The sequence below is a fragment of the Mytilus trossulus genome, chromosome 1 (assembly GCF_036588685.1).
Source record: "Mytilus trossulus isolate FHL-02 chromosome 1, PNRI_Mtr1.1.1.hap1, whole genome shotgun sequence".
Classification (NCBI taxonomy): domain Eukaryota; kingdom Metazoa; phylum Mollusca; class Bivalvia; order Mytilida; family Mytilidae; genus Mytilus; species Mytilus trossulus.
This window is the reverse complement of record NC_086373.1, coordinates 17520740-17548420: the sequence shown is the minus strand read 5'-3', so window position 1 is coordinate 17548420 and position 27681 is coordinate 17520740. Positions and strand designations below refer to the sequence as shown.

General features: G+C 32.4%; 1 protein-coding gene across 2 annotated transcripts in view; it reads right to left on the bottom strand.

Moving 5' to 3' along the window:
- Window positions 1-8418, bottom strand: part of LOC134717366 (mannan-binding lectin serine protease 2-like) — a 111658-nt gene extending 103240 nt beyond the window's left edge. For both annotated transcript variants that reach the window (XM_063579978.1, XM_063579979.1), the window contains exons 1-2: window positions 8358-8418; window positions 2464-2632 (exon numbers count right to left, since the gene is read on the bottom strand). In XM_063579978.1, coding sequence (XP_063436048.1) covers window positions 2464-2632; window positions 8358-8373 — 185 coding nt within the window. In that variant the 5' untranslated portion in view covers window positions 8374-8418. The remainder of the gene's footprint in view (window positions 1-2463; window positions 2633-8357) is intronic.
- Window positions 8419-27681: the final 19263 nt, after the last annotated feature.

The following is a 27681-nucleotide window of genomic DNA, read 5'->3' as shown; positions in this document are numbered from 1 at the left end:
ATCTTTCATCAATAAGTCAGTTTGACGTCGCGAAAATAACAATTTACTTAAACAACCTCATTACCACCCCTGTTACTGTATCGTATGCCTTTAATTAAGGAATGACTGCAATATTTTTTCTGTCAATGAAGAAATAACATAAAAAATGTGGTGCACACTGAATAACGCGCGTAGCGGGTTATTTAACAGTGTGACTAAATGATTAAATTATGTCTATGGGATCATAACAAAAAAACGTCAGCCAATCAGAAGACGCGTTACATCCAAAATTAAATTATACAGGTATAAAAGGTACCAGGCTTATAATTTATTACGCCTGACGCTCGTTTCGTCTACAAAAGACTTATCAGTGACGCTCAGATCAATATAGTTAGTAAGCCATACAAGTACAAATTTGAAGCCACATTAAACACCGAAACAGAAACAAGAACTACAATTAAAAACATACACGACTACATAGTGCCATAGGCTCATGATTAGGGACAGACACAAGAATGCGTCGGGGTGAAGCATGTTTTGTAAGATCTCGACCTTTCCCTAGACATCTAGCCAATGAAGAATAAGCAAATACTCAGAAATACGATCATTAAAACTCAGTTTAAAAGACGTTTCGAGTCCAATGTCATTGAAAAGTATCAGAAGAAATTACGAAAAATGACAAAGATACATAAATAACAAATCCCTATTAACAGTTACTGGCAAGCCAGCTCCAGACTTCAATGAATCTAACTGAAAAATTATGTCTATATTATATGAAAATCGAGTACAATCCCTCTCGTTATGGATTTAGTATCACACCATAATACAATATTTGAGAAAAGCTTAACCCGTATCATACATACATTTACATCGATATTATTGTTGATATGTACTATTTGTTTTATTTAATAGTTATTGTACAATTCTCTATTTTTTGCGTTTTGAGAACTACAAAATTATATGATTTTAAATTATTGAGGAAAATTTAAAAAAACAACAAAAAATGTTTTGCGAAATTGAATATAGAAATCTGTTACTTTATAAACCTATATTTATATTTGTTGTTTTTAAAATAAAAAAAAGACGACGTCCATTAACCGAAATATCGATCTGATCATTAATCATTATCAATCATAATGTATTTCGCGACTTTTCTGTCACTGTTGCACGTGTCAATCCAGTTTTGTTTCATTCCTTCTGAAGATGTACACAATAATTAATTATATAAATGGAAATCGAATATACTATGATGCTTTCAAAAAACGAATTTAATGCACTCATCCCTATTTATTAAGTGTATTCTTTGGGGATCATTATTGCTTAATATAACTAACATGAAGGATCAAAACACCAATGTTTAAAGCAATCGTAGATAATTGATACATTAACGTCTTTCAACTACCCACAAGACATTAGTCAGTCCAATGTGATTATTTATTACAAGTGTGAAATTAACATTCAAATTTGTTGTGTCAGCAACAGATTCTTGTACACCCACAACATATTTCACAACAATAGGTTTTTTTTAGAATTTATGTGTGTACCATATATAATTGCTGTAATAAGTCTGTTTCTTATAATCTCATTTTACAATTTACATAGCCATCTAAGTGAAATAAGTAATGGCAGTTAATGACGTCACAAAGACACGAAAAACTTGATGTTTATAAACAGAAAATTTTTGTGATATTTTGGATTCATTTCTCCCGACTTCTAATTCGTTATAGAAATATGATCCGTTTTCTAAAAGTAAATTCCCTTTTTTGTCTTGCAATTTCGTGTTGCACCATATTCCTATGATGTGATAAAAGATAATGATAACACAAATCCTTTTTTGTTTTCAAACTAGGAAAAGAATGTTCTTTTTCAAAAACAAGTAATTATTTCTTTATATAGGTCAGAGAAAATGTGTTACGTATGCTATCCTTTAGAATGCACAAAAACATCAAACATGAAAATACATAAAATGTTTGGTTTTATAAGAACGCGGTTCGATACATAATTTTGCCGATCTTTATGGAAAAATAGAAGTTCTTCCAATAGCTTTTCAAATAATAAGATAATGTGTTACATGTTCTGAGCAAGCACACGTGCATATAAACAGTAATACTGTAGGATAATGCTAATAATAAATGTATATGAACATTTTGTATTGAGTAAAATAATAAAATGCTTATATCCAATGAAAGTTTAGATCGAAAAGCATCCTATCAAAAGCAAAACATTTCAAACGAATGGAAAACAACTGTCATATTCTAGACTTGAAACCTGCATTTAACCTATGTAGAAAAGGGTGGTTTAAACCTAGTTTTATAGCTAGCTAAACCTCTCACTTACATGGCACTCTCGTGGAATTCTATCGTATATTAAAAACATAGTGTTATTTATTGAAAATAAAGTTGAGCAAAACAAACAGAAGAAATATGTAATAATGTCAGAAATTGGAATATAGATTAGTTTAAACTTCCGACTCTCTCTACTTACATACATCCGGGTGATTCTTCAACGGAAAAATCTGTTGATGTTAAAATAATGCTGCTATTTTTGTTGCTTTTTATTTCCCATCGACAGAAACTGTCAGACTGATAGGTGTTGTTTATCAATGGTGGAGATATATACCCTGAAGACTTTTCAAGAATGCCACCACATATTTCTAAAAAAAAATAAAACATAAAATATTATTTAGTAAAGTCAATCAGTAAAACACATATTTAAAGGCTATCACAGACCGATGCGGAGATGTACTTTTATCATGTTTTGGTGCAGTATTTAATTAATTGCTTGACTATGATTAACTATATTTGGAATTCCAATAATTGATTTCGAGCAACACCGCCGATTTATTATTTATCTCAAGGGTGAATGATTTTATGGCTCAAATTAAATTCAATATACTTGTATAGTGTTGTGTTCAGCTTACCAATTTGTGATAGCATCAAAACTGTTATACTCTGGTATGATCAGGGAAAGTCCATCAGTTTTGGGCGTTCGTAATTATTATGTTAATGCTGGCCAGAACAGAGCTATTGTAAAGATTCTTGTATCGAATCCTTTTTGCGATTTTTCAAGTAAAGGATATATTTTTTATGGATGTTAAAAGTAAACACCAAACGATATAACTAACAGTGACATCGGCTGTAAACCAAATAGTATGAATAGTTATCAGGTTTATAATTTGATACGCCAGACGAGCGTTTCGTTTACATTAGACCCACCAGTGACGTTCAGATCGCAAGAGAAAGAAATTCAAACAAGTATAAAATTTAAGAGCATCGAGCGAGGACCCACAAATTCAAAAATAGTTAAGCACGATACGGCCAAGGTCATCTATGCCTGGAATAAAAAAAAATGAGTCCCAAGAATTTCGAGTATTTCGACATATTCGGTTTTAAAAGAAATGCAGGAAAATGATTAATATTTTAGCCACTTCTAATTCTTCGTGGAATGGCACGTGTTTGTCATTTAAACTAACAATGTTTAAATGTTAGTTTAAATATAGACTATGCTTTTGATATGTCTGAGAATGTGTTATGTTAAACACGTGTCGATACTTTAATATAATGAATCTTTATACCAACTATCCTATTACTATTCCATAAATAATTTGTTGTCATTTATAATTAAGAATATTATGTTCTTAATATTCCTTGTTTTGGGTGTGTAAAATACATATTAAAAATTTAAAAATAAATACTATTTTTCAATTACAAGATTGTAAGTCACAGGAAACATAGTAAACGGTATAATGTATCTGCAGTTAGAAAAAGAACGGACATTATAATTGCTATGATAAAACCTTAGATTTAAATAAAAAAAGCCGTAGGAATGTTAAACATTTTGACAAATCATAAACCGGAAGAATTTAATATGGAAGTATTTTAGAAATTGGAGTCACTAGAAGTGATATCACCCGATTCACTTTTGTATGGATACAAGATCAACAAATAATTACAGTATAAATGATTTACTCACTCTTTTTTTTACTGTATATGTCGTGTACATGTTATAATTTTGTACATGTTATTACTTGTACAAACATTTTATACAAGTAATTACTTGTATGATAAAATTGAGAATGGAAATGGGAAATGTGTCAAAGAGACAACAACCCGACCAAATAAAAATCCAACAGCAGAAGGTCACCAACAGGTCTTCAATGTAGCGAGAAATTCCCGCACCCGGAGGCGTCCTTCAGCTGGCCCCTAAACAAATATAGACTAGTTCAGTGAGAATGAACGCCATTCTAATTTCCAAATTGTACACAAGAAACTAAAATTAAAATAATACAAGACTAACAAAGGCCAGAGACTCCTGACTTGGGACAGGCGCAAAAATTGCGGCGGGGTTAAACATGTTTGTGAGATCTCAACCCTCCCCCTTAACCAAAGAACATAAACAAAATGACAATAATACATAAATAACAACAGACTACGAGCAGTTAACTGACATGCCAGCTCCAGACTTCAATTAAACTGACTGAACGATTATGATTTCATCATATGAACATCAGACACAATCCTTCCCGTTAGGGGTTTAGTATCATACCATCATAACATATATGAGATATAAAGCTTTATTACAACTGTCACATAAACTCAACATTAATCAAGAAAACGAAACATTGATCAATGAACCATGAAAATGAGGTCAAGGTCAGATGAACCATACCAGGCAGACATGTACAGCAAACAATTCTTCAATACAACAAGTATGGTTGACTTATTGCTTATAAATTAAGAACAAAACAGACAAAAACGCAAACACTTAACACTTAGCAATGGACCGTGAAAATGAGGTCAAGGTCAAATAAAACCTGCGTAACAGACATATAGATCATAAAATATTTCTATACACCAAATGTGATTGACCTTATAAATAAAGTATTAGAAAAATAGACCAAAACTCAAAGACTTAATTTTGACCACTGAACCATGACAATGAGGTCAAGGTCAGATGACACCTGTCAGCTAGACATGTACACTTTTCAATCATTCCATACACCAAATATAGTAGACCTATTGCTTATAGTATAAGAAAAACAGACCAAAACACAAAAACTTAACTATAACCACTGAACCATGAAAGTTAGGTAAAGGTCAGATGACACCTGCCAGTTGGACATGTACACCTTACAGTCCTTCCGTACACCTATATCCAGGCATAAATTACCTTAGCCGTATTTGGCACAACTTTTTGGGAATTTTGGATCCTCAATGCTTTTCAACTTTTTACCTTTTTGGCTTAATAAATATTTTGATATGAGCGTCACTGATGAGTCTTATGAAGACGAAAGGCGTGTCTGGCGTACTAAATTATAATCCTGGTACCTTTGATAACTATTTACTTCACTGGGTCAATGCCACTGCTGGTGCACGTTTCGTCCCCGAGGGTATCACCAGCCCAGTAGTCAACACTTCGGTGTTGACATGAATATCAATAATGTAGTCATTTTTACAAATTTCCTGTTTACAAAACCTTGAATTGTTCGAAAAACTAAGGATTTTCTTATCCCAGGCATAAATTACTTTAGCCGTATTTGGCACAACTTTTTTGGAATTTTGGATCCTCAATGCTTTTCAACTTTTGACTTATTTGGCTTAATAAATATTTTGATATGAGCGTCACTGATGAGTCTTATGAAGACGAAACGCGCGTCTGGCGTACTAAATTATAATCCTGGTACCTTTGATAACTAATATACTAGACCTATTGCTTACAGCATCTGAAATATGGACTTGACCATCAAAACTTAACCTTGTTCACTGATCCATGAAATGAGGTCGAGGTCAAGTGAAAACTGTTTGACGGGCACGAGGACCTTGCAAGGTATGCACTTACCAAATATAGTTATCCAATTACCAATAATAAGAGAGAATTTAACATTACAAAAAATCTTAACATTTTTTTCAAGTAGTCACTGAACCATGAAAATGAGGTCAAGGACATTGGACATGTGACTGGCGGAAAGTTCACCACATGAGGCATTTATATATGAAGTATGAAGCATCTGGTACTTCTGCCTTCTAAAATATGAAGCTTTTAAGAAGTTAGCTAACGCCGCCGCCGGATCACTATCCCTATGTCGAGCTTTCTGCAACAAAAGTTGCAGGCTTGACAAAAACGAGAAGAGAGTAAAAGAAAATTTATAATGATACCCGACAATTGACAAAACAATCTCAAACTTACTAACTCAAATAAAGGAGTTTTCAATGAAACATTTTGTTTAAAGCAAAAGTAGAACCACATACAACTCAAAGATATTGTGTTGTACAAGTTATTATCTTTTTCTCAACAAAAATTGTACAAGTAATTACTGGTACAACTATATTTGTACAGGTAATAACTTGTGTGATGGCATCATACAAGTAATTACTCATACAAAGTTTTTGTACAAGTAATTACCTGTACAAAATAAAAAAAAGTACACGACATATACAAAGGATATTATACCCAAGCAAATAACTAAAAAGTAAATTTTCAGAAAGAAATTTCTTCAACATTTCGAATTTTTGATCAATGAAGACGGCAAATATGAAACGTCTACAATTTTGTTGCAAACAAAATCATCTGAATGAACTAGAATTTATAAAATATGATATCATCTTCGTTTTGTTATGTTGCATATTATTCTTATCTAGATTGTTATATATAGGGTGCAAAGTAGTCGACGCAAAATCGGAGGATGAAAATATCCACTTTATAAATATGTACCAGAAAATATCTTCCCTACCTATGGACATTGGTACAACATCACAACAAATAACAAACTGTCAAAAACAGTTGAAAATGTCTTGACTTTTCATGTTAGTCGTAAGCACAACAACAACAACTAACATAAAAAGTACTAAATTTAAATTTAAGATTACTAGCAAATACTGATATAGACAGACATTACAAATGATTAATAAATTGTGTATTTCTCAGACTTAATTATCAATTAATACATATGCAACGAATTAAATGTTCACATCATAAATAGTCTGAGAAAAGCATGAACTTGTGTATTCTCAAAATATTGCTACACGATATCAAAAAGTAAAATCACAAAAATACTGAACTTCGAGGAAATTTAATTGTAAAGTCCCTAATCAAGTGGCAAAATCAAATGACAAAACACATCAAACAAATAGACAACAACTGTCATATTCCTGATTTGGTACAGGCATTTTCAAATGGATGAATTAATTGATTGAACCTGGTTCAGTATGGTGTGAAATCATGAATATGTAGCAATTCATATCAAGTTTTGTTGTAATACATCGAAATTAAACGACATTAATTTGAGTATCGATAACAACAACATTTAAATAACTTACTACAGTGTTACAGCTTTTTATTTCGAAAAGTAAGTTCTAAAAATTAAAAAAACTTTTTGAATGAACGTTTAAAGCCAAAAACCACAATTCAAATTAAAAACAAATTGTTCTTTGAACAATTGAAGGTCTTTCCACAAGTAAAGATCTTTTTTATTATCAAAATCTTAAAAATCAATCTAAAATGTCAGTTTCTATGACTTTACAATGTATAAATATGAATTTAAAGCAAAGGTCAAACTCTAGAACGTCCTATTAACCTTTGACCTTGACCTCAATTTCAAAGTCACCAACCAAGAACTTGAAATAAAAAGACCCTAGGTCTATGATGTGTTTGGTTAATGAGTAATATCACTTCGGCATGATTTTAAATATAAGATGGGCGAAAACTCTCATTTATTGTTTATGCATCCTTCCAACCGGAATTCATAAGTTACAACATGTTGCAACTCACAATTTAGTAAAAATAATTTGTCAATATCTTTCACGGTTGTTGAAAATAAGAGAAAATAAGCCAAAATCAAAATTTAGAATATGACCTTGACCTTTGACCTTGACCTTATTTTCATTTTTTTTGGACCAAGGAACTTAAATCCAAAGACCCTAGGCCTATATCACTGATGGTTTACCAGTTAGAAACACACATCACTTATATCAAATGCATAAGGGGAAATAACTCTCATATGGAGTCTGCGGATATCTTCGGTCCAAATGAATATCCTAATCCTGAAGAATTAACGAGCCATTTGGTAAAATGAATTTGTCGTAATCTTTTACGGTTGCGAAGGAGTAGTGGCCACTAGAAAAACAGTATTTGGGGAGATAACTCTTACAACGTAAAGTATTTTGTTACGCAGTTGTAAATGTTTAAAGCGTAAAAACTATACGACATCATATTCGAATATTTAAGCGACATCTTTTGAAACATCAATACTACGCAAGAAAAAAAAATTAGCCGGAAGAAAAAAAATTTAAAAAGAATAATTAATAATCAGAACAAATTCAATAGGTCTTTCCACAGAAAGGTGGAAAGACCTAATAATCTAATTAATTTTTACTACTAACCTGCATGAATGTACATTATTTTGATAATGATAACAAAAGTCCACAATACACAAATGTTGGCCATCACTAAATTAAATGAATTTTACAAAAACATCAGTATCAAATCCGGAAATGGAGTACTATAATAGTACTTAATACAAGTATGTTAACTCTTAATAAGTATTCTAATTGGATTTTATCATTTGTATAATCAAACATCAAACAAGTGACTTACCATATTAACTCAATGTAAAAAGGAGTGAAACTGATGGTGCAATGGTTAACTGCAAAATATGTTTTTGTTATATAAATCAAATGAAAGAAGAACATACATGTATCTATACAGCAGTGGGAAGCTAGTCATTTCGTACCTCTGCCATTTCATACTCAAATTTGTCATTTCGTACCCAACATTTACTATTTTGTACCCACGATAATATCCGTTTCGTACCGTATGGGGCAAATGCATCTACCATTTCGTACTTCATGGACTTAATACATGTTAACTATTTCAAATCATATTTTTATAAAAACAAAATAAGATTTTTGTGTTTTTTTAAATAATAACATGAATTAAATATGCATCTTGACGTATAATTTTATAAAGACCGATGCTTGGTTTGATTAGCCAGCAATCAAAAACTTTGATATATACAACTACACTTTGTGTGTTTCCAGGATTTGTCTTTAATTAATTTAAACTCTAGAAATATGAGGTTAATTAACCAACAAAGAAATGAGTATCTGCAACTGTTTATCGTTATTAAAAGTAACAGGTATGAAATAGTATACATGTTGTACACACTTTCCATGAGGTACGAAATGGTATACATATAAATCTTCCATAAAAGAGGGACGAAAGGTACCAGAGGCACAGTTAAACTCAAATTCGAAAATAAACTGACAACGCCTGGCTAAAAATGAAAAAGACAAGGTCAAACAGACAAACAATAGAACACATTACACAACAAAGAAAACTAAAGAATAAGCAACACGGACCCCACCAAAAACAAGGGGTGATCTCAGGTTCCCCGGAAGGTTATGCAGATCTGTCTCCACTAATGGCAACCGTCGTGTTGCTAATATATATTAAAAATCCGTAAAAAAGTCTAATGCGGTAGGTCACATTAATGAAAGGGAAGGGAATTGTATTAACGACGCAAGGAAAATATCCTATACCATTTGTGAAACGGTTTTTAATAACGGTCCACCAAGTCGAGATAGCGTCCGTAAATTTTACGAAGGGATGATTTCAACTTCCCAATTTGGAACTCTTGGGGTAAAAGCTTCCTAGTGAGCAGTAACCCTCATCATGAAAATCATGATAGGAAATGCAAGCACAGGAATATCGTATCAATTGAGAGATATGTACCCTGTATGCAAGTGCTGCTTGAATGTCGCTACTTATAAATGAAAAGTTCACAATTGGAAAGCTGAAATCATCTCTTTAGTAGTAAAGATTGGTTTTCAACCGACCCTCATTGTCAATATCTAGATGTAAGACAAGATATAGAGACCGACTTTTAACTGTATCTGTTGTCTCCTTTATCTCAAGTTCGATGGAATAGATGCGTTCAACATAGTCACCAAATTTTGAATGATTTAGTGAAGAACGTACATTAAATAGCGGAAAGAAGAGTTAACGGACAAATTTTTTAACTTCCTATCTTTCTTCCTAAGAAGTCCCTTTATGAAGTCAGCCTCATAATAATAATAAAGAAACAAGTCGGCAAGAAGAGGGGCAATATTGGTTTCCATTGGAATATCGACAGTCTGTTGAAAACACGTCCTCCAAACGTAACACTTATGTTGTCAATTAAACAATCAAGCTTTATGATAATGTCAGTTTGAGATAATTTTTTTTTGAATCAGAGTGATCTTTTTCAAAGTAGGATGTATACCTCTCTAAGACTAGATGCTTGTTTCTACGTTTGCCATTCTTTTTTTTATGAAACAAAGCAATACCAACTATTTCAATTTGTCTTTTAGTTTGGAAGTTGGAATACTTGTGTAATAAAATTAACGGTACCAATTTTCTTGCACCAGATGCGCATTTCGACAATACATGTCTCTTCAGTGATGCTCGTGGCCAAAATATTTGACATCCAAAGCTTAAATAAAAGATGAAGAGCTATAATCAAAAAGGTCCAAAAAGTATAGCCAAATCCGTGAAAGGAATAAGAGCTTTGCATGAGGGAGATACATTCCTTAATTTATAATAATTTCTAATATTTTGTAACAGCAAATTTTAATAACACAAACAATCCGTATTTTCATGCCAGTACCGAAGTACTGGCTACTGGGCTGGTGATACCCTTGGGGACTTATAGTCTACCAGCAGAGGCATAGACCCAGTGGTAGTTATAAAATTAACGGTACCAATTTTTCTCTGACCAGATGCGCATTTCGACAATACATGTCTCTTCATTGATGCTCGTTGCCAAAATATTTGAAAGAGTTAGGGACAATTTGCCGGCAATTTGTTTCATTCGATAAGATAGGTAATTCATGTTTTAAATAGCCCGATAGATGCTAATTATAGTACATAAAAATGCGTCACATAATCTATTTTCATACCTTGAACAGGTATTCCTACAAAAGCAAGGCCATGACTATTGATTTTTTAATATTGATTTTTTTTAATTATTAACATGCTTTGTGCAAGGTGTCATACCATGTAACTTGTCAAAGAGCCAATAATATCGAACCAATTAAAATCGTGATTTTTTCATTCTGAAGATGTATATCTGTATTTGTCCTGGTCTTTTGAGCTTTTATCGTCTATAAGATAAGACAAGAAAATACATGTACATGTATATATTTTAACCGGAGAACATCTTACATCAGTTGGTCATAGATCCCCCTGTGTTACTACTTCATGTTTTATTGCCTTTTCTGTAATTTTAACAAATAGGCTCTTTGTTGTGATTCAGATGCAACAACTTCTTGATGTTTTACCTACAATCACGATTTGTAGTGTAATTGATTTGTTCTGTTATGTTGTTTTATTTTTCTGATGAGTTATGTACCCGTGCACGTGTATAGACGGTGGTAAAAATTTCAGTACTAGTATCTTTACAGTTTGTGATTTGGCGACAAAATTGTTGTTGACTGCATTTGTTACATATAATACCATGTTCAAAAAAGGTTTCGACGAATTGTTTTTTTGTTGTTATGAAACTTGTATACAATGGCCTTTTTTTAAGTTATGTGTATATTACACCAGCAACATGTAGGCTTAATTTCTATAGAATTAATTCTCGTGTTATTGGTTATGTACAGATACCTACATCAGTTTGACGGCAGTTGTCCCTTGGATATATGTAATAATGTAAACACATGAATAGAAAGTAATTCAAGAGTATGGATAGTCATAGGATTGCACACAATAAGCGATACATTATTTTCTCTTTGATACACGTAAAATGATACTAGTAAACTAACTGAATAGTCAAAATGAACCAGAAAGACTCTATGAATCAAGCAAACATCCGAAAAAAATATGATAGAAACTTTAAAATGTAATATAACAACACAAAAAAATGCAAAAGTTCTGAGCGAGGTTCGAACCCTTTCTTCAAAACCGTCATTTATTAATAGTTATGTGCTCTACTGGTAGAGCTACGGCGATTCTTATCATTATGTCTCTTAGTTAGAAGCTATATTGGTACAATTTATCGATGTTACAATTTTTTCTTAAAAATGTTGTTTTTTATTTAAAAAGGACACACTAAACCAATTTCATTTTTGAAGTAAAAAGTAGTATGAATAACAACAGTCATAAAAAGCATAACTTTTTTTTGGTTGGCACTTTTTGAAATTGGCCATTCTGTGAAAAAAATCCTCGGCATATTGGCCCTACCTCTTTATTTAAAGTGTAGAAAAGTCAAATCTTTTAATACTATTGCAAGATGAAAGAAAGTTAGATCGTATGTACTCTAAAAGATCTTTGGAATTTTAAAGTATCCACATCTGATTCACGCCACCCCTAGAATAGCCAGTTTTACAAAACCTTTGACAATAACCATAAGGTACGAAATGGTAAACACATAAATCTTCCATGAGGTACGAAATTGTAAACACATAAATCATCCATGAGGTACGAAATGGCATACTAGTACATGTAAATCTCCATGAGGTACGAACAGGTATACTTGTTAATATGCCATGAGAAACAAACTGGTCAGGATACGAATTGGTTTTTGCCAATGGTACTAAGCTGTGACGGGGGGGGGGGGGGGGTGGGGGGGGGGTACGGAAGGGTTAGAATAAGAAATTACTATAATTCCTAGCAGTGAAAGGATAAGGCAATGTGTTTGTTTCATTTATTTCACTCTTTAAATCAATTGTTGCCAATAAAGGTGTTTGTTATTGCAATTCCAATAGAGGTTTCAGACATTCACCCCTCCGATAATACCCGACTAATAGGTATTGCTACAATTCGGAGTAGCTAAAGTCACATTAAAACAAGCTAGCGATTACTTAACACATTTATGACAGCCAAATCCAGTTTTTATTATCTTTGTACCTCGTATTACATTGAAGTTTCTTAATTTTATCGAAAGGAAAATAATAAGATATTGTCAATGCAAAAATAATTCATATTTTTTATTTAATCTAATAATTTCTAATGAAAAAAATGCAAAAAATGTGATCTTTTCCTTATTATATCTATTTCTAGTATCGTATATTTATATATTTATATATATTCTATAGTATTTTTTTTCATTCTGAATTTCGAGCGTCACTGATTTATCTGTTGCAGATGTCACCCGTGTACATACAAATATTAAGCCTGATATGATCTATGACGAGTTTGTTCTATGTACTAATAGTTTATGAGTACTACGGAACTTTGAAAGGTTAAGACAAGTAGATAAGCTGTGTTGGGGAAAGTTTATCTAATTACAAATCAATTTATTGAAAGGACAACTTTTTCTGTGTTCGTCAAGGTTTACTTACCGTGTATATATATATAATGTATTTATTTAGATATGGATTATATGCTATATGCATATGGATTCTACTGAGTTTTTCTTTTTACTAGAACATCTAGTTCTAATATGCCTTCAAACGGAGGTGGTGGTTACGTCAAACATTTCTTTTACTTCGTTTACACCAAAAGTACTTAATGGCAAAGAGGGTTACATAGTTATAATTACTTATCTTCCATGAAGCCCTCATCATTAAAAAGCATGAAAAAAATATTGTTGAAAAACAAAACTATTTTCATATACATAGAAAAGAAGATGTGGCGCTGTTGCCAATGAGACAAGCACGAGAGACCAAACTAGACCCAACTAGAGTTCACCGTACGGCCTGCAACAATACCGCAAAGTCAGCTATAAAAGGCCCCAAAAGGACAAATGTAAAATAATTCATACATTAGTTTAAAAGTCAAGTTTATTGATAATGTACTGAATAAGATGTTGATATCGTATGGTGTTTTTTTTTTATTGAAGTTCGTTAATGTGTTTTGGAGTTTAATATGACGTTCATTTTTACTGAACTAGTACATGTTCTTGTTTCACGGCCAGCTGAAGCCCACCTCCAGATGCGGGATTTTCTCGCTGCGTTGAAGATCCATTTGTGGACTTCGGTTGTTTTCTGCTTTTTGGTCGGGTTTTTGTCTTCTTAATAAAATTCAGTAAACTATCCATTGATGTGTGATTGAAAGAATTAACATTCGTAATTTATTTGTCCCTTTGGTATCTTTCGTCCCTCTTTTATCGTAACGGTATAAGCAAATTGTTCAGCAAGGATAGCCAAGAATACCTGAGAGATATTTGGGTATTTGAATTTTGGTTTAGGAAGTAAAAAGTTTCCTCAAACAGAATTTGGCTATATGGGATATGAATTTCTGTCTGAACCATATCTAAACTTGCCAGGAAGATATGATAGGGCATACTTTTTGATCCACTTATATGTTATAAAATATTTGTGATATTTCATAATCTGTTCAATTGTTACATAAAAGACATTTTGAAAATTATAAGGATATTGGTATCGACAGTACGGTGTTTCCTCGAACAGCATTTGGAAATCAGGGAGAAGATTTTTTGTTTGTTTACTAACATGAACAGCACGACCGGCTGACATATGTGGAGCAGAATCTCATTACCCGTCCGGAGCACATAAGAATGTGATAAACCGAAGTGTTTGGTGGGGTCTGTGTTGCTCATCGTTAGTTTTATTTCTTGTGTTTGGTTTACTTTCTAGATAGTTTTGTTCTTTTCTTAACCATGGCGTTGTCAGTCTATTTTCGTATTATGATTTTGAATGTCCATCTGATATCTTTCGCCTCTATTTTACTTGTTTAATTGTTCGAAAAAGTAGCAAAAAGTTCTGTTTCTAGTATCATTACTTGAGTTCTCTTTTGTAATTTTATGATCATATTTATAATTTATGCGTTATTCAGTTTTTAACTTGTACACCTTTAAGGATTTTTGGAAATCAGAATGTTAAAGAATTAACCGTACAACAGCATGCACATACTGAAGGGAATATTTAATTTTCACTAATTCTTTAGCAATTTAACCCTGTCTGAACCAATGGTTTGTAAAAATCAATCACGAGTGGTAGCCGATGATCAAAGTAGATGATTGACTCAGTAAAATGGTAAAAAAAACCGAAAGATACCAGAGAGACATTCAAACTCATAAATCGCAATAATTGACAATTTCATGGCTTTCCTAACACATAGACATTTACTAGCTCTGTGGATGAATCGAAATGTGCTGACAGGTGTTATAAAAATTAAAGACTTTATATTTGTATGACGTTGAAATGCGGAATGTAAAAGGCACTCAAGGAGGATTTTATCAAAAAATAATTGTATTTGATAATCAAACTCATCATTAAAGAAACATATTCCATATTCTTTTAAAGTGACTCGTGGACAATCCGATTTATCCAATCTCAAAAGTTAAATTTTGGAAATATAATTTCCTCGCCGAGAAAATAACAACATTTTGTATCTTGTTTGTATAAATCCGAATATACGCTGATACCAGTGTACGAATCTATTTATTTATCCGATTTATCAATTTTTGTATTTATTGACTTTTTTTAAATGTTGGTGTTGTCCACTTTTAAGACATAAACAAGTATCACTAATATTATTTATTGATCCACTTAACTTATAAGTCTTGTACCTTTGATAACTATTTTCACCACTGGATCGATGTCACTGCTAGTGGACGTTACGTCCCCGAGGGTATCACCAGCCCAGTAATGGCTTTATAACTATTTTAATCTGAGCGTCACTGATGAAGTAGACAAAACGCGCGTCTGATGTATAAAATTCAATTATAAGTCTGGTACTTTTGATAAAAATAATCTTTTTTTAAATCATCATATACATGTGAGTATACGTACACACATTTGAATTTTCTGAGAAAATAGATGAAATTGAAAATTTCATTCCGTGTGTTTACATTTATCATCAGAATCTTCGTGGAAACGTAAATCAATAACATTTCCAATAAGGTCCCATTAAGTTTTATAGCTCCTTCAAGTCTTAAAATAAATTTGGTGTGAAGATTCCGAAAGGCAGTAAATCGAGAAATACACTTATTCATACATCGTTGTAAACACGGTAAATATAATGGAATTTTATGCGACTGTCATAACAATGAGAGGTTTAGCTAGCTTTAATACCAGGTTTAATCCACACAGGAAAATGCTTGTACCAAATTAGAAAAATGAGAGTTGTTATCTGTTCCTTGATGTGTTTTATCTTTTTATTTTGCCATTTGATTAGGGTTTTTCCGTTAAGAGTGTGACACAGTCATTTCGTACCCAACATTTACTATTTTGTACCCACGATAATATCCGTTTCGTACCGTATGGGGCAAATGCATCTACCATTTCGTACTTCATGGACTTAATACATGTTAACTATTTCAAATCATATTTTTATAAAAACAAAATAAGATTTTTGTGTTTTTTTAAATAATAACATGAATTAAATATGCATCTTGACGTATAATTTTATAAAGACCGATGCTTGGTTTGATTAGCCAGCAATCAAAAACTTTGATATATACAACTACACTTTGTGTGTTTCCAGGATTTGTCTTTAATTAATTTAAACTCTAGAAATATGAGGTTAATTAACCAACAAAGAAATGAGTATCTGCAACTGTTTATCGTTATTAAAAGTAACAGGTATGAAATAGTATACATGTTGTACACACTTTCCATGAGGTACGAAATGGTATACATATAAATCTTCCATAAAAGAGGGACGAAAGGTACCAGAGGCACAGTTAAACTCAAATTCGAAAATAAACTGACAACGCCTGGCTAAAAATGAAAAAGACAAGGTCAAACAGACAAACAATAGAACACATTACACAACATAGAAAACTAAAGAATAAGCAACACGGACCCCACCAAAAACAAGGGGTGATCTCAGGTTCCCCGGAAGGTTATGCAGATCTGTCTCCACTAATGGCAACCGTCGTGTTGCTAATATATATTAAAAATCCGTAAAAAAGTCTAATGCGGTAGGTCACATTAATGAAAGGGAAGGGAATTGTATTAACGACGCAAGGAAAATATCCTATACCATTTGTGAAACGGTTTTTAATAACGGTCCACCAAGTCGAGATAGCGTCCGTAAATTTTACGAAGGGATGATTTCAACTTCCCAATTTGGAACTCTTGGGGTAAAAGCTTCCTAGTGAGCAGTAACCCTCATCATGAAAATCATGATAGGAAATGCAAGCACAGGAATATCGTATCAATTGAGAGATATGTACCCTGTATGCAAGTGCTGCTTGAATGTCGCTACTTATAAATGAAAAGTTCACAATTGGAAAGCTGAAATCATCTCTTTAGTAGTAAAGATTGGTTTTCAACCGACCCTCATTGTCAATATCTAGATGTAAGACAAGATATAGAGACCGACTTTTAACTGTATCTGTTGTCTCCTTTATCTCAAGTTCGATGGAATAGATGCGTTCAACATAGTCACCAAATTTTGAATGATTTAGTGAAGAACGTACATTAAATAGCGGAAAGAAGAGTTAACGGACAAATTTTTTAACTTCCTATCTTTCTTCCTAAGAAGTCCCTTTATGAAGTCAGCCTCATAATAATAATAAAGAAACAAGTCGGCAAGAAGAGGGGCAATATTGGTTTCCATTGGAATATCGACAGTCTGTTGAAAACACGTCCTCCAAACGTAACACTTATGTTGTCAATTAAACAATCAAGCTTTATGATAATGTCAGTTTGAGATAATTTTTTTTTGAATCAGAGTGATCTTTTTCAAAGTAGGATGTATACCTCTCTAAGACTAGATGCTTGTTTCTACGTTTGCCATTCTTTTTTTTATGAAACAAAGCAATACCAACTATTTCAATTTGTCTTTTAGTTTGGAAGTTGGAATACTTGTGTAATAAAATTAACGGTACCAATTTTCTTGCACCAGATGCGCATTTCGACAATACATGTCTCTTCAGTGATGCTCGTGGCCAAAATATTTGACATCCAAAGCTTAAATAAAAGATGAAGAGCTATAATCAAAAAGGTCCAAAAAGTATAGCCAAATCCGTGAAAGGAATAAGAGCTTTGCATGAGGGAGATACATTCCTTAATTTATAATAATTTCTAATATTTTGTAACAGCAAATTTTAATAACACAAACAATCCGTATTTTCATGCCAGTACCGAAGTACTGGCTACTGGGCTGGTGATACCCTTGGGGACTTATAGTCTACCAGCAGAGGCATAGACCCAGTGGTAGTTATAAAATTAACGGTACCAATTTTTCTCTGACCAGATGCGCATTTCGACAATACATGTCTCTTCATTGATGCTCGTTGCCAAAATATTTGAAAGAGTTAGGGACAATTTGCCGGCAATTTGTTTCATTCGATAAGATAGGTAATTCATGTTTTAAATAGCCCGATAGATGCTAATTATAGTACATAAAAATGCGTCACATAATCTATTTTCATACCTTGAACAGGTATTCCTACAAAAGCAAGGCCATGACTATTGATTTTTTAATATTGATTTTTTTTAATTATTAACATGCTTTGTGCAAGGTGTCATACCATGTAACTTGTCAAAGAGCCAATAATATCGAACCAATTAAAATCGTGATTTTTTCATTCTGAATATGTATATCTGTATTTGTCCTGGTCTTTTGAGCTTTTATCGTCTATAAGATAAGACAAGAAAATACATGTACATGTATATATTTTAACCGGAGAACATCTTACATCAGTTGGTCATAGATCCCCCTGTGTTACTACTTCATGTTTTATTGCCTTTTCTGTAATTTTAACAAATAGGCTCTTCGTTGTGATTCAGATGCAACAACTTCTTGATGTTGTACCTACAATCACGATTTGTAGTGTAATTGATTTGTTCTGTTATGTTGTTTTATTTTTCTGATGAGTTATGTACCCGTGCACGTGTATAGACGGTGGTAAAAATTTCAGTACTAGTATCTTTACAGTTTGTGATTTGGCGACAAAATTGTTGTTGACTGCATTTGTTACATATAATACCATGTTCAAAAAAGGTTTCGACGAATTGTTTTTTTGTTGTTATGAAACTTGTATACAATGGCCTTTTTTAAAGTTATGTGTATATTACACCAGCAACATGTAGGCTTAATTTCTATAGAATTAATTCTCGTGTTATTGGTTATGTACAGATACCTACATCAGTTTGACGGCAGTTGTCCCTTGGATATATGTAATAATGTAAACACATGAATAGAAAGTAATTCAAGAGTATGGATAGTCATAGGATTGCACACCGATAAGCGATACATTATTTTCTCTTTGATACACGTAAAATGATACTAGTAAACTAACTGAATAGTCAAAATGAACCAGAAAGACTCTATGAATCAAGCAAACATCCGAAAAAATATGATAGAAACTTTAAAATGTAATATAACAACACAAAAAAATGCAAAAGTTCTGAGCGAGGTTCGAACCCTTTCTTCAAAACCGTCATTTATTAATAGTTATGTGCTCTACTGGTAGAGCTACGGCGATTCTTATCATTATGTCTCTTAGTTAGAAGCTATATTGGTACAATTTATCGATGTTACAATTTTTTCTTAAAAATGTTGTTTTTTATTTAAAAAGGACACACTAAACCAATTTCATTTTTGAAGTAAAAAGTAGTATGAATAACAACAGTCATAAAAAGCATAACTTTTTTTTGGTTGGCACTTTTTGAAATTGGCCATTCTGTGAAAAAAATCCTCGGCATATTGGCCCTACCTCTTTATTTAAAGTGTAGAAAAGTCAAATCTTTTAATACTATTGCAAGATGAAAGAAAGTTAGATCGTATGTACTCTAAAAGATCTTTGGAATTTTAAAGTATCCACATCTGATTCACGCCACCCCTAGAATAGCCAGTTTTACAAAACCTTTGACAATAACCATAAGGTACGAAATGGTAAACACATAAATCTTCCATGAGGTACGAAATTGTAAACACATAAATCATCCATGAGGTACGAAATGGCATACTAGTACATGTAAATCTCCATGAGGTACGAACAGGTATACTTGTTAATATGCCATGAGAAACAAACTGGTCAGGATACGAATTGGTTTTTGCCAATGGTACTAAGCTGTGACGGGGGGGGTGGGGGGTGGGGGGGGGTGGGTACGGAAGGGTTAGAATAAGAAATTACTATAATTCCTAGCAGTGAAAGGATAAGGCAATGTGTTTGTTTCATTTATTTCACTCTTTAAATCAATTGTTGCCAATAAAGGTGTTTGTTATTGCAATTCCAATAGAGGTTTCAGACATTCACCCCTCCGATAATACCCGACTAATAGGTATTGCTACAATTCGGAGTAGCTAAAGTCACATTAAAACAAGCTAGCGATTACTTAACACATTTATGACAGCCAAATCCAGTTTTTATTATCTTTGTACCTCGTATTACATTGAAGTTTCTTAATTTTATCGAAAGGAAAATAATAAGATATTGTCAATGCAAAAATAATTCATATTTTTTATTTAATCTAATAATTTCTAATGAAAAAAATGCAAAAAATGTGATCTTTTCCTTATTATATCTATTTCTAGTATCGTATATTTATATATTTATATATATTCTATAGTATTTTTTTTCATTCTGAATTTCGAGCGTCACTGATTTATCTGTTGCAGATGTCACCCGTGTACATACAAATATTAAGCCTGATATGATCTATGACGAGTTTGTTCTATGTACTAATAGTTTATGAGTACTACGGAACTTTGAAAGGTTAAGACAAGTAGATAAGCTGTGTTGGGGAAAGTTTATCTAATTACAAATCAATTTATTGAAAGGACAACTTTTTCTGTGTTCGTCAAGGTTTACTTACCGTGTATATATATATAATGTATTTATTTAGATATGGATTATATGCTATATGCATATGGATTCTACTGAGTTTTTCTTTTTACTAGAACATCTAGTTCTAATATGCCTTCAAACGGAGGTGGTGGTTACGTCAAACATTTCTTTTACTTCGTTTACACCAAAAGTACTTAATGGCAAAGAGGGTTACATAGTTATAATTACTTATCTTCCATGAAGCCCTCATCATTAAAAAGCATGAAAAAAATATTGTTGAAAAACAAAACTATTTTCATATACATAGAAAAGAAGATGTGGCGCTGTTGCCAATGAGACAAGCACGAGAGACCAAACTAGACCCAACTAGAGTTCACCGTACGGCCTGCAACAATACCGCAAAGTCAGCTATAAAAGGCCCCAAAAGGACAAATGTAAAATAATTCATACATTAGTTTAAAAGTCAAGTTTATTGATAATGTACTGAATAAGATGTTGATATCGTATGGTGTTTTTTTTTTATTGAAGTTCGTTAATGTGTTTTGGAGTTTAATATGACGTTCATTTTTACTGAACTAGTACATGTTCTTGTTTCACGGCCAGCTGAAGCCCACCTCCAGATGCGGGATTTTCTCGCTGCGTTGAAGATCCATTTGTGGACTTCGGTTGTTTTCTGCTTTTTGGTCGGGTTTTTGTCTTCTTAATAAAATTCAGTAAACTATCCATTGATGTGTGATTGAAAGAATTAACATTCGTAATTTATTTGTCCCTTTGGTATCTTTCGTCCCTCTTTTATCGTAACGGTATAAGCAAATTGTTCAGCAAGGATAGCCAAGAATACCTGAGAGATATTTGGGTATTTGAATTTTGGTTTAGGAAGTAAAAAGTTTCCTCAAACAGAATTTGGCTATAAGGGATATGAATTTCTGTCTGAACCATATCTAAACTTGCCAGGAAGATATGATAGGGCATACTTTTTGATCCACTTATATGTTATAAAAAATTTGTGATATTTCATAATCTGTTCAATTGTTACATAAAAGACATTTTGAAAATTATAAGGATATTGGTATCGACAGTACGGTGTTTCCTCGAACAGCATTTGGAAATCAGGGAGAAGATTTTTTGTTTGTTTACTAACATGAACAGCACGACCGGCTGACATATGTGGAGCAGAATCTCATTACCCGTCCGGAGCACATAAGAATGTGATAAACCGAAGTGTTTGGTGGGGTCTGTGTTGCTCATCGTTAGTTTTATTTCTTGTGTTTGGTTTACTTTCTAGATAGTTTTGTTCTTTTCTTAACCATGGCGTTGTCAGTCTATTTTCGTATTATGATTTTGAATGTCCATCTGATATCTTTCGCCTCTATTTTACTTGTTTAATTGTTCGAAAAAGTAGCAAAAAGTTCTGTTTCTAGTATCATTACTTGAGTTCTCTTTTGTAATTTTATGATCATATTTATAATTTATGCGTTATTCAGTTTTTAACTTGTACACCTTTAAGGATTTTTGGAAATCAGAATGTTAAAGAATTAACCGTACAACAGCATGCACATACTGAAGGGAATATTTAATTTTCACTAATTCTTTAGCAATTTAACCCTGTCTGAACCAATGGTTTGTAAAAATCAATCACGAGTGGTAGCCGATGATCAAAGTAGATGATTGACTCAGTAAAATGGTAAAAAAACCCGAAAGATACCAGAGAGACATTCAAACTCATAAATCGCAATAATTGACAATTTCATGGCTTTCCTAACACATAGACATTTACTAGCTCTGTGGATGAATCGAAATGTGCTGACAGGTGTTATAAAAATTAAAGACTTTATATTTGTATGACGTTGAAATGCGGAATGTAAAAGGCACTCAAGGAGGATTTTATCAAAAAATAATTGTATTTGATAATCAAACTCATCATTAAAGAAACATATTCCATATTCTTTTAAAGTGACTCGTGGACAATCCGATTTATCCAATCTCAAAAGTTAAATTTTGGAAATATAATTTCCTCGCCGAGAAAATAACAACATTTTGTATCTTGTTTGTATAAATCCGAATATACGCTGATACCAGTGTACGAATCTATTTATTTATCCGATTTATCAATTTTTGTATTTATTGACTTTTTTTAAATGTTGGTGTTGTCCACTTTTAAGACATAAACAAGTATCACTAATATTATTTATTGATCCACTTAACTTATAAGTCTTGTACCTTTGATAACTATTTTCACCACTGGATCGATGTCACTGCTAGTGGACGTTACGTCCCCGAGGGTATCACCAGCCCAGTAATGGCTTTATAACTATTTTAATCTGAGCGTCACTGATGAAGTAGACAAAACGCGCGTCTGATGTATAAAATTCAATTATAAGTCTGGTACTTTTGATAAAAATAATCTTTTTTTAAATCATCATATACATGTGAGTATACGTACACACATTTGAATTTTCTGAGAAAATAGATGAAATTGAAAATTTCATTCCGTGTGTTTACATTTATCATCAGAATCTTCGTGGAAACGTAAATCAATAACATTTCCAATAAGGTCCCATTAAGTTTTATAGCTCCTTCAAGTCTTAAAATAAATTTGGTGTGAAGATTCCGAAAGGCAGTAAATCGAGAAATACACTTATTCATACATCGTTGTAAACACGGTAAATATAATGGAATTTTATGCGACTGTCATAACAATGAGAGGTTTAGCTAGCTTTAATACCAGGTTTAATCCACACAGGAAAATGCTTGTACCAAATTAGAAAAATGAGAGTTGTTATCTGTTCCTTGATGTGTTTTATCTTTTTATTTTGCCATTTGATTAGGGTTTTTCCGTTAAGAGTGTTCCTAGGAAATTGGTATTTTAATTATGTTACTTTTTATGACAATTTCATATCTATTTTCCTATAATTGTCTATATGTTATTCTTTTTTTTTAACAAAATATTTGGCTACTAATCCATCGAAGTTCTGTGGTACTTAAACATTTCAAGTTATAGTACCAAGGAACTTATAGATTTTTTGTTTTTATCATTATATATGGATGGTAACTTCGTCTAGAAAGATAATGGTATTAACAGATTTTATAATGGAATTTTTGCAGTTCAATTGAAAATTGTCAAGAACAGAAATCTACAGGAGTTATTTCGGGAAATGCGTAAATATCATTCATATTTTTTTGGTGATCTATTTTTGTTTTAACCACATGATTAAGCAGGTTACAGGGGTAACGTAGACTTATCACGTACAGTCGTACTAAGACGTTAACGGTTTTTGCAGTACCCCCGATATAGGGTGCATAAATACGTAATCACTTCTAGTAAGTACTGAGTAGTGTGAAAAATCTTACGTTCTTGTAAGGAGAGTAGTACTTTTTTGCACTATGCGACAACTAGGTGACGAGATCATAAGGAGTAGTCGTCAATTAAACAGTAACGTCACAAAAAAAAAGAAAAACATCTTGAGTCCTACACGCAGTCTCAAAAGAGGGACGAAAGATACCAGAGGGATAGTCAAACTCATAAAATGAAAATAAACTGACAACGCCATGGCTAAACATGAAAAAGACAAACAGACAAACGATAGTACACATGACATAACATAGAAAACTCTACGAATAAGCAACACGAACCCCAACAAAAACTAGGGGTGATATCAGGTGTTCCGGAAGGGTAACAGATCCTGCTCTACATGTGGCACCCGTCGTGTTGCTTATGTGATAACAAATCCGGTAAATAGTCTAAATGGGTAGATCACATTCATGAATAGAACGGATATTGTAGTAACGACGAAAAGAACATATCCAACATCATTTGTGAAACGGTTATTCCATAACGGTCAACCAACTCGTGATTGCGTCCGTAGAATGTACGAAGTGATGATTTCAACTTCACCATTTGGAACTCTCGGTTTAATAACTTCCTTGTGAGCAACAACCCTCTCTCAAGAAAATCATGATAGGAAATGTAAGCACGGGAATATCTTCTCAAATGGGAGATATATACACCGTATGCAGGTGCTGCTGGAATTTTGCCACTTAGAAATGGAAAGTTCATAATAGGAAAGGTAAAACCATCTTTTTTTTATTGAAGTTTTGTTTTCAACCAACCCTGATTGTTAATTTCTAGATGTAAGTCAAGATAAGATGCCGACTTATCTGTATATGTAGAATCTTTTATATCTAGTTCGATGAGATATATGCGTTCAAAATAGTCACCAAATATTTAGTTATTTAGTGAAAGAACATCATATTTATAGCGGAAAGTAGAGTTGAAGGATATTTCTAACTTCTTATCTTTTTTCCTAAGAAGTTCCTGTATGAAGTTAGTGTCGTAATAATCCCCTTGGAATGTCGACAGTCTGTTAAAAACACGTCATCAGAACGTAACAAATATGTTGTCAATCCAGAAATCAAGCATCTTGATAATGTCAGTTTCAGAGAATTTTTTGTTTGAATCAGAGTGATCTTTTTCAAAGTAGGATGTATACCTCTCTAAGACTAGATGCTTGTTTCTACGTTGGCCATTCTTTTTTTTATGAAACAAAGAAATACCAATTCTTTCAATTTGTCTTTTTGTTTGGAATGTCGAATACTTGTGTAAAGTGTAGAAAAGTCAAATGTTTTAATACTGTTACAAGATGAAAGAGAGTTAGATCGTATGTACTCTAATAGATCTCTGGAATTTTTAGTATCCACATATGATTCAAGCCACCTCAAACAGATGTTTATACTTTATGCCAAACTCAATTGACCATAGTCTTGCAAAACTGTGAATAAATTTAATAGGCTGTTAAAAGACATGAAAACATCAATTTACTATCGTGGACAAAGTTTTATAGTTTATATAAACAAGACATCAAAAGCACTATTTGTTGTCGTCATTAAAGCACAAATTCTACATTTACAGTTGGTGAATTGCTGGTCTGACACCTAAAAATCATGTATCTGTCCGTTGTGTTGCTATAAATTTATGAATTCATGTAAACCAAATTATTTCCAGATGATAAGATTAAACAACAAGAGAAAACAGCCATGAACTTTATCAATAACTATTTTAAAGCAAGATAGATAGATTTGCATGGCAAAAACTAAAGGAATAATGAGGGTTCCTTTTAGTCTGTTGAAACCGAAAATAAAGATGCATTATAAATCAACCTACATATATACTTCAGTACATTGAAGTCTGATTGGGTTGAGTCTTATGGATACTTCAATATACTACATGTAGTATATATTCTTTTACTTTTGTCTTATTTATTTTCAATAGGGTTCAAACTCCTTACATGTAGAAACAAATAAAAATAAACTGCCAAATATATCATTATCTTGAATTATTTTTATTTAGATTTAGATTTATGACGTAATAACATACATATTACACTAAGAGATAACATTTAGAAAGAGTTAACTTTGTGTATAATACTCTTTTGAATAGTCGTTGGCTCATATTCATCTGTCCCACATATCTATGTGTTGTGAATCGGAAAAATTAACATAGTTATAACACCAGTTGAAGACAATCATAACACTTTTGTTGGATAATGGTCTTTTTTAAAATTGTATCCAAATTTGAAATAATCTTTGTTACAAAATCAGCTCTGACTTTCAGTTTACCTTTGCGTTAGATAAATTGGTATTATTTGTATAACTTAAAATCTTTTCGTCTACAACACGACGAATTTCATTACAGAATCAAGTGGGATGCTCACACAAAGCAAGTACTTTACAAATGTATTCATGACAGATTGTCAAGAACACATTTTATTATATTAAGAACATCGTTATGAATTAATATCACAAACTATTATTTATAAATATAAATCTATGTTAGGGCCGATTACTTAAGAAAAATTAATTAGGAAGGTCAATCATATTAGCTGATGGATTTTTTCAAATCACTGATGAATTAATCATAATACTATTGTAGTAGACAGCTAAATGATGAACCATTTGCTAACACAATACTAATTGTATTTCTATAGGTGATTTTTTTCCCCCAACAAAACGTATTGTCGTTAAAAGCTAATTCTAAAAATCGAATCAAAATGGAAGACATTTAGGATTCAGCAAAAATCATATCCTTGATTACCAATTTTTGTTCAAATCATAAAAGATGAGGAGTAAAACAAATTGTATGAGTTTTGTAGCTAATGATTATTTATGTCATGATATGATCAACTGGGTACATCCCGTCCGACAATAAAACCAAAGATAGAGATAAAAGTAGATATACCGACAGTGCACGGGCTGTACAGCAAGTCAAGGTCTTTAAAAACTTTCATCATCACCAAGGAGATATGCAAAAATGAAAACAGCAACCCAACTTTACAAACAATATGACAAACAAAAGACACTAATACATAATAGAGAACAGTTCATTGACTAACTAATCAAGATATTTTATAGTATCTTATCACCGAATGACTAAAAATTAAACACATTATCGGTTCTCTCCGGTTCAAATGTAAATGTAAAAAAGAAGATGTGGTATGATTGCCATTGAGACAACACTTCACAAGAGACCAAAAGACAAAGAAATTAACAAATATAGGTCACCGTACGGCCTTCACCAATGAGCAGAGGTCCATAGCGCATCGTTAGCCATAAAAGGCTTCCAAATGACAATGTAAAACAAATTCAAACGAGAAACTAACGGCCTAATTTATGTAAAAAAAACACCGAAAAACAAATATGTAATACATAAACAAACGATAACCACTGAATTACCGGCTCCTGACTTGGAACCTTATCCCAGGCATAGATTACCTTAGCCGTATTTGTCACAACGTTTTGGAATTTCGGTTTCTAAATGCTTTCAACTTTGTACTTGTTAGGCTATATAACTATTTAGATCTGAGCGTCACTGATGAGTTTTATATAGACGAAACGCGCGTCTGGCGTATTTAATGATAAGCTGTGTACCTTTGATAACATACATAATGTGGCGGGGTTAAACGTGTAAACGGGATTCCACTTTTCATCTAACCTGGTACAGTGTTGTAACAGTACAATAT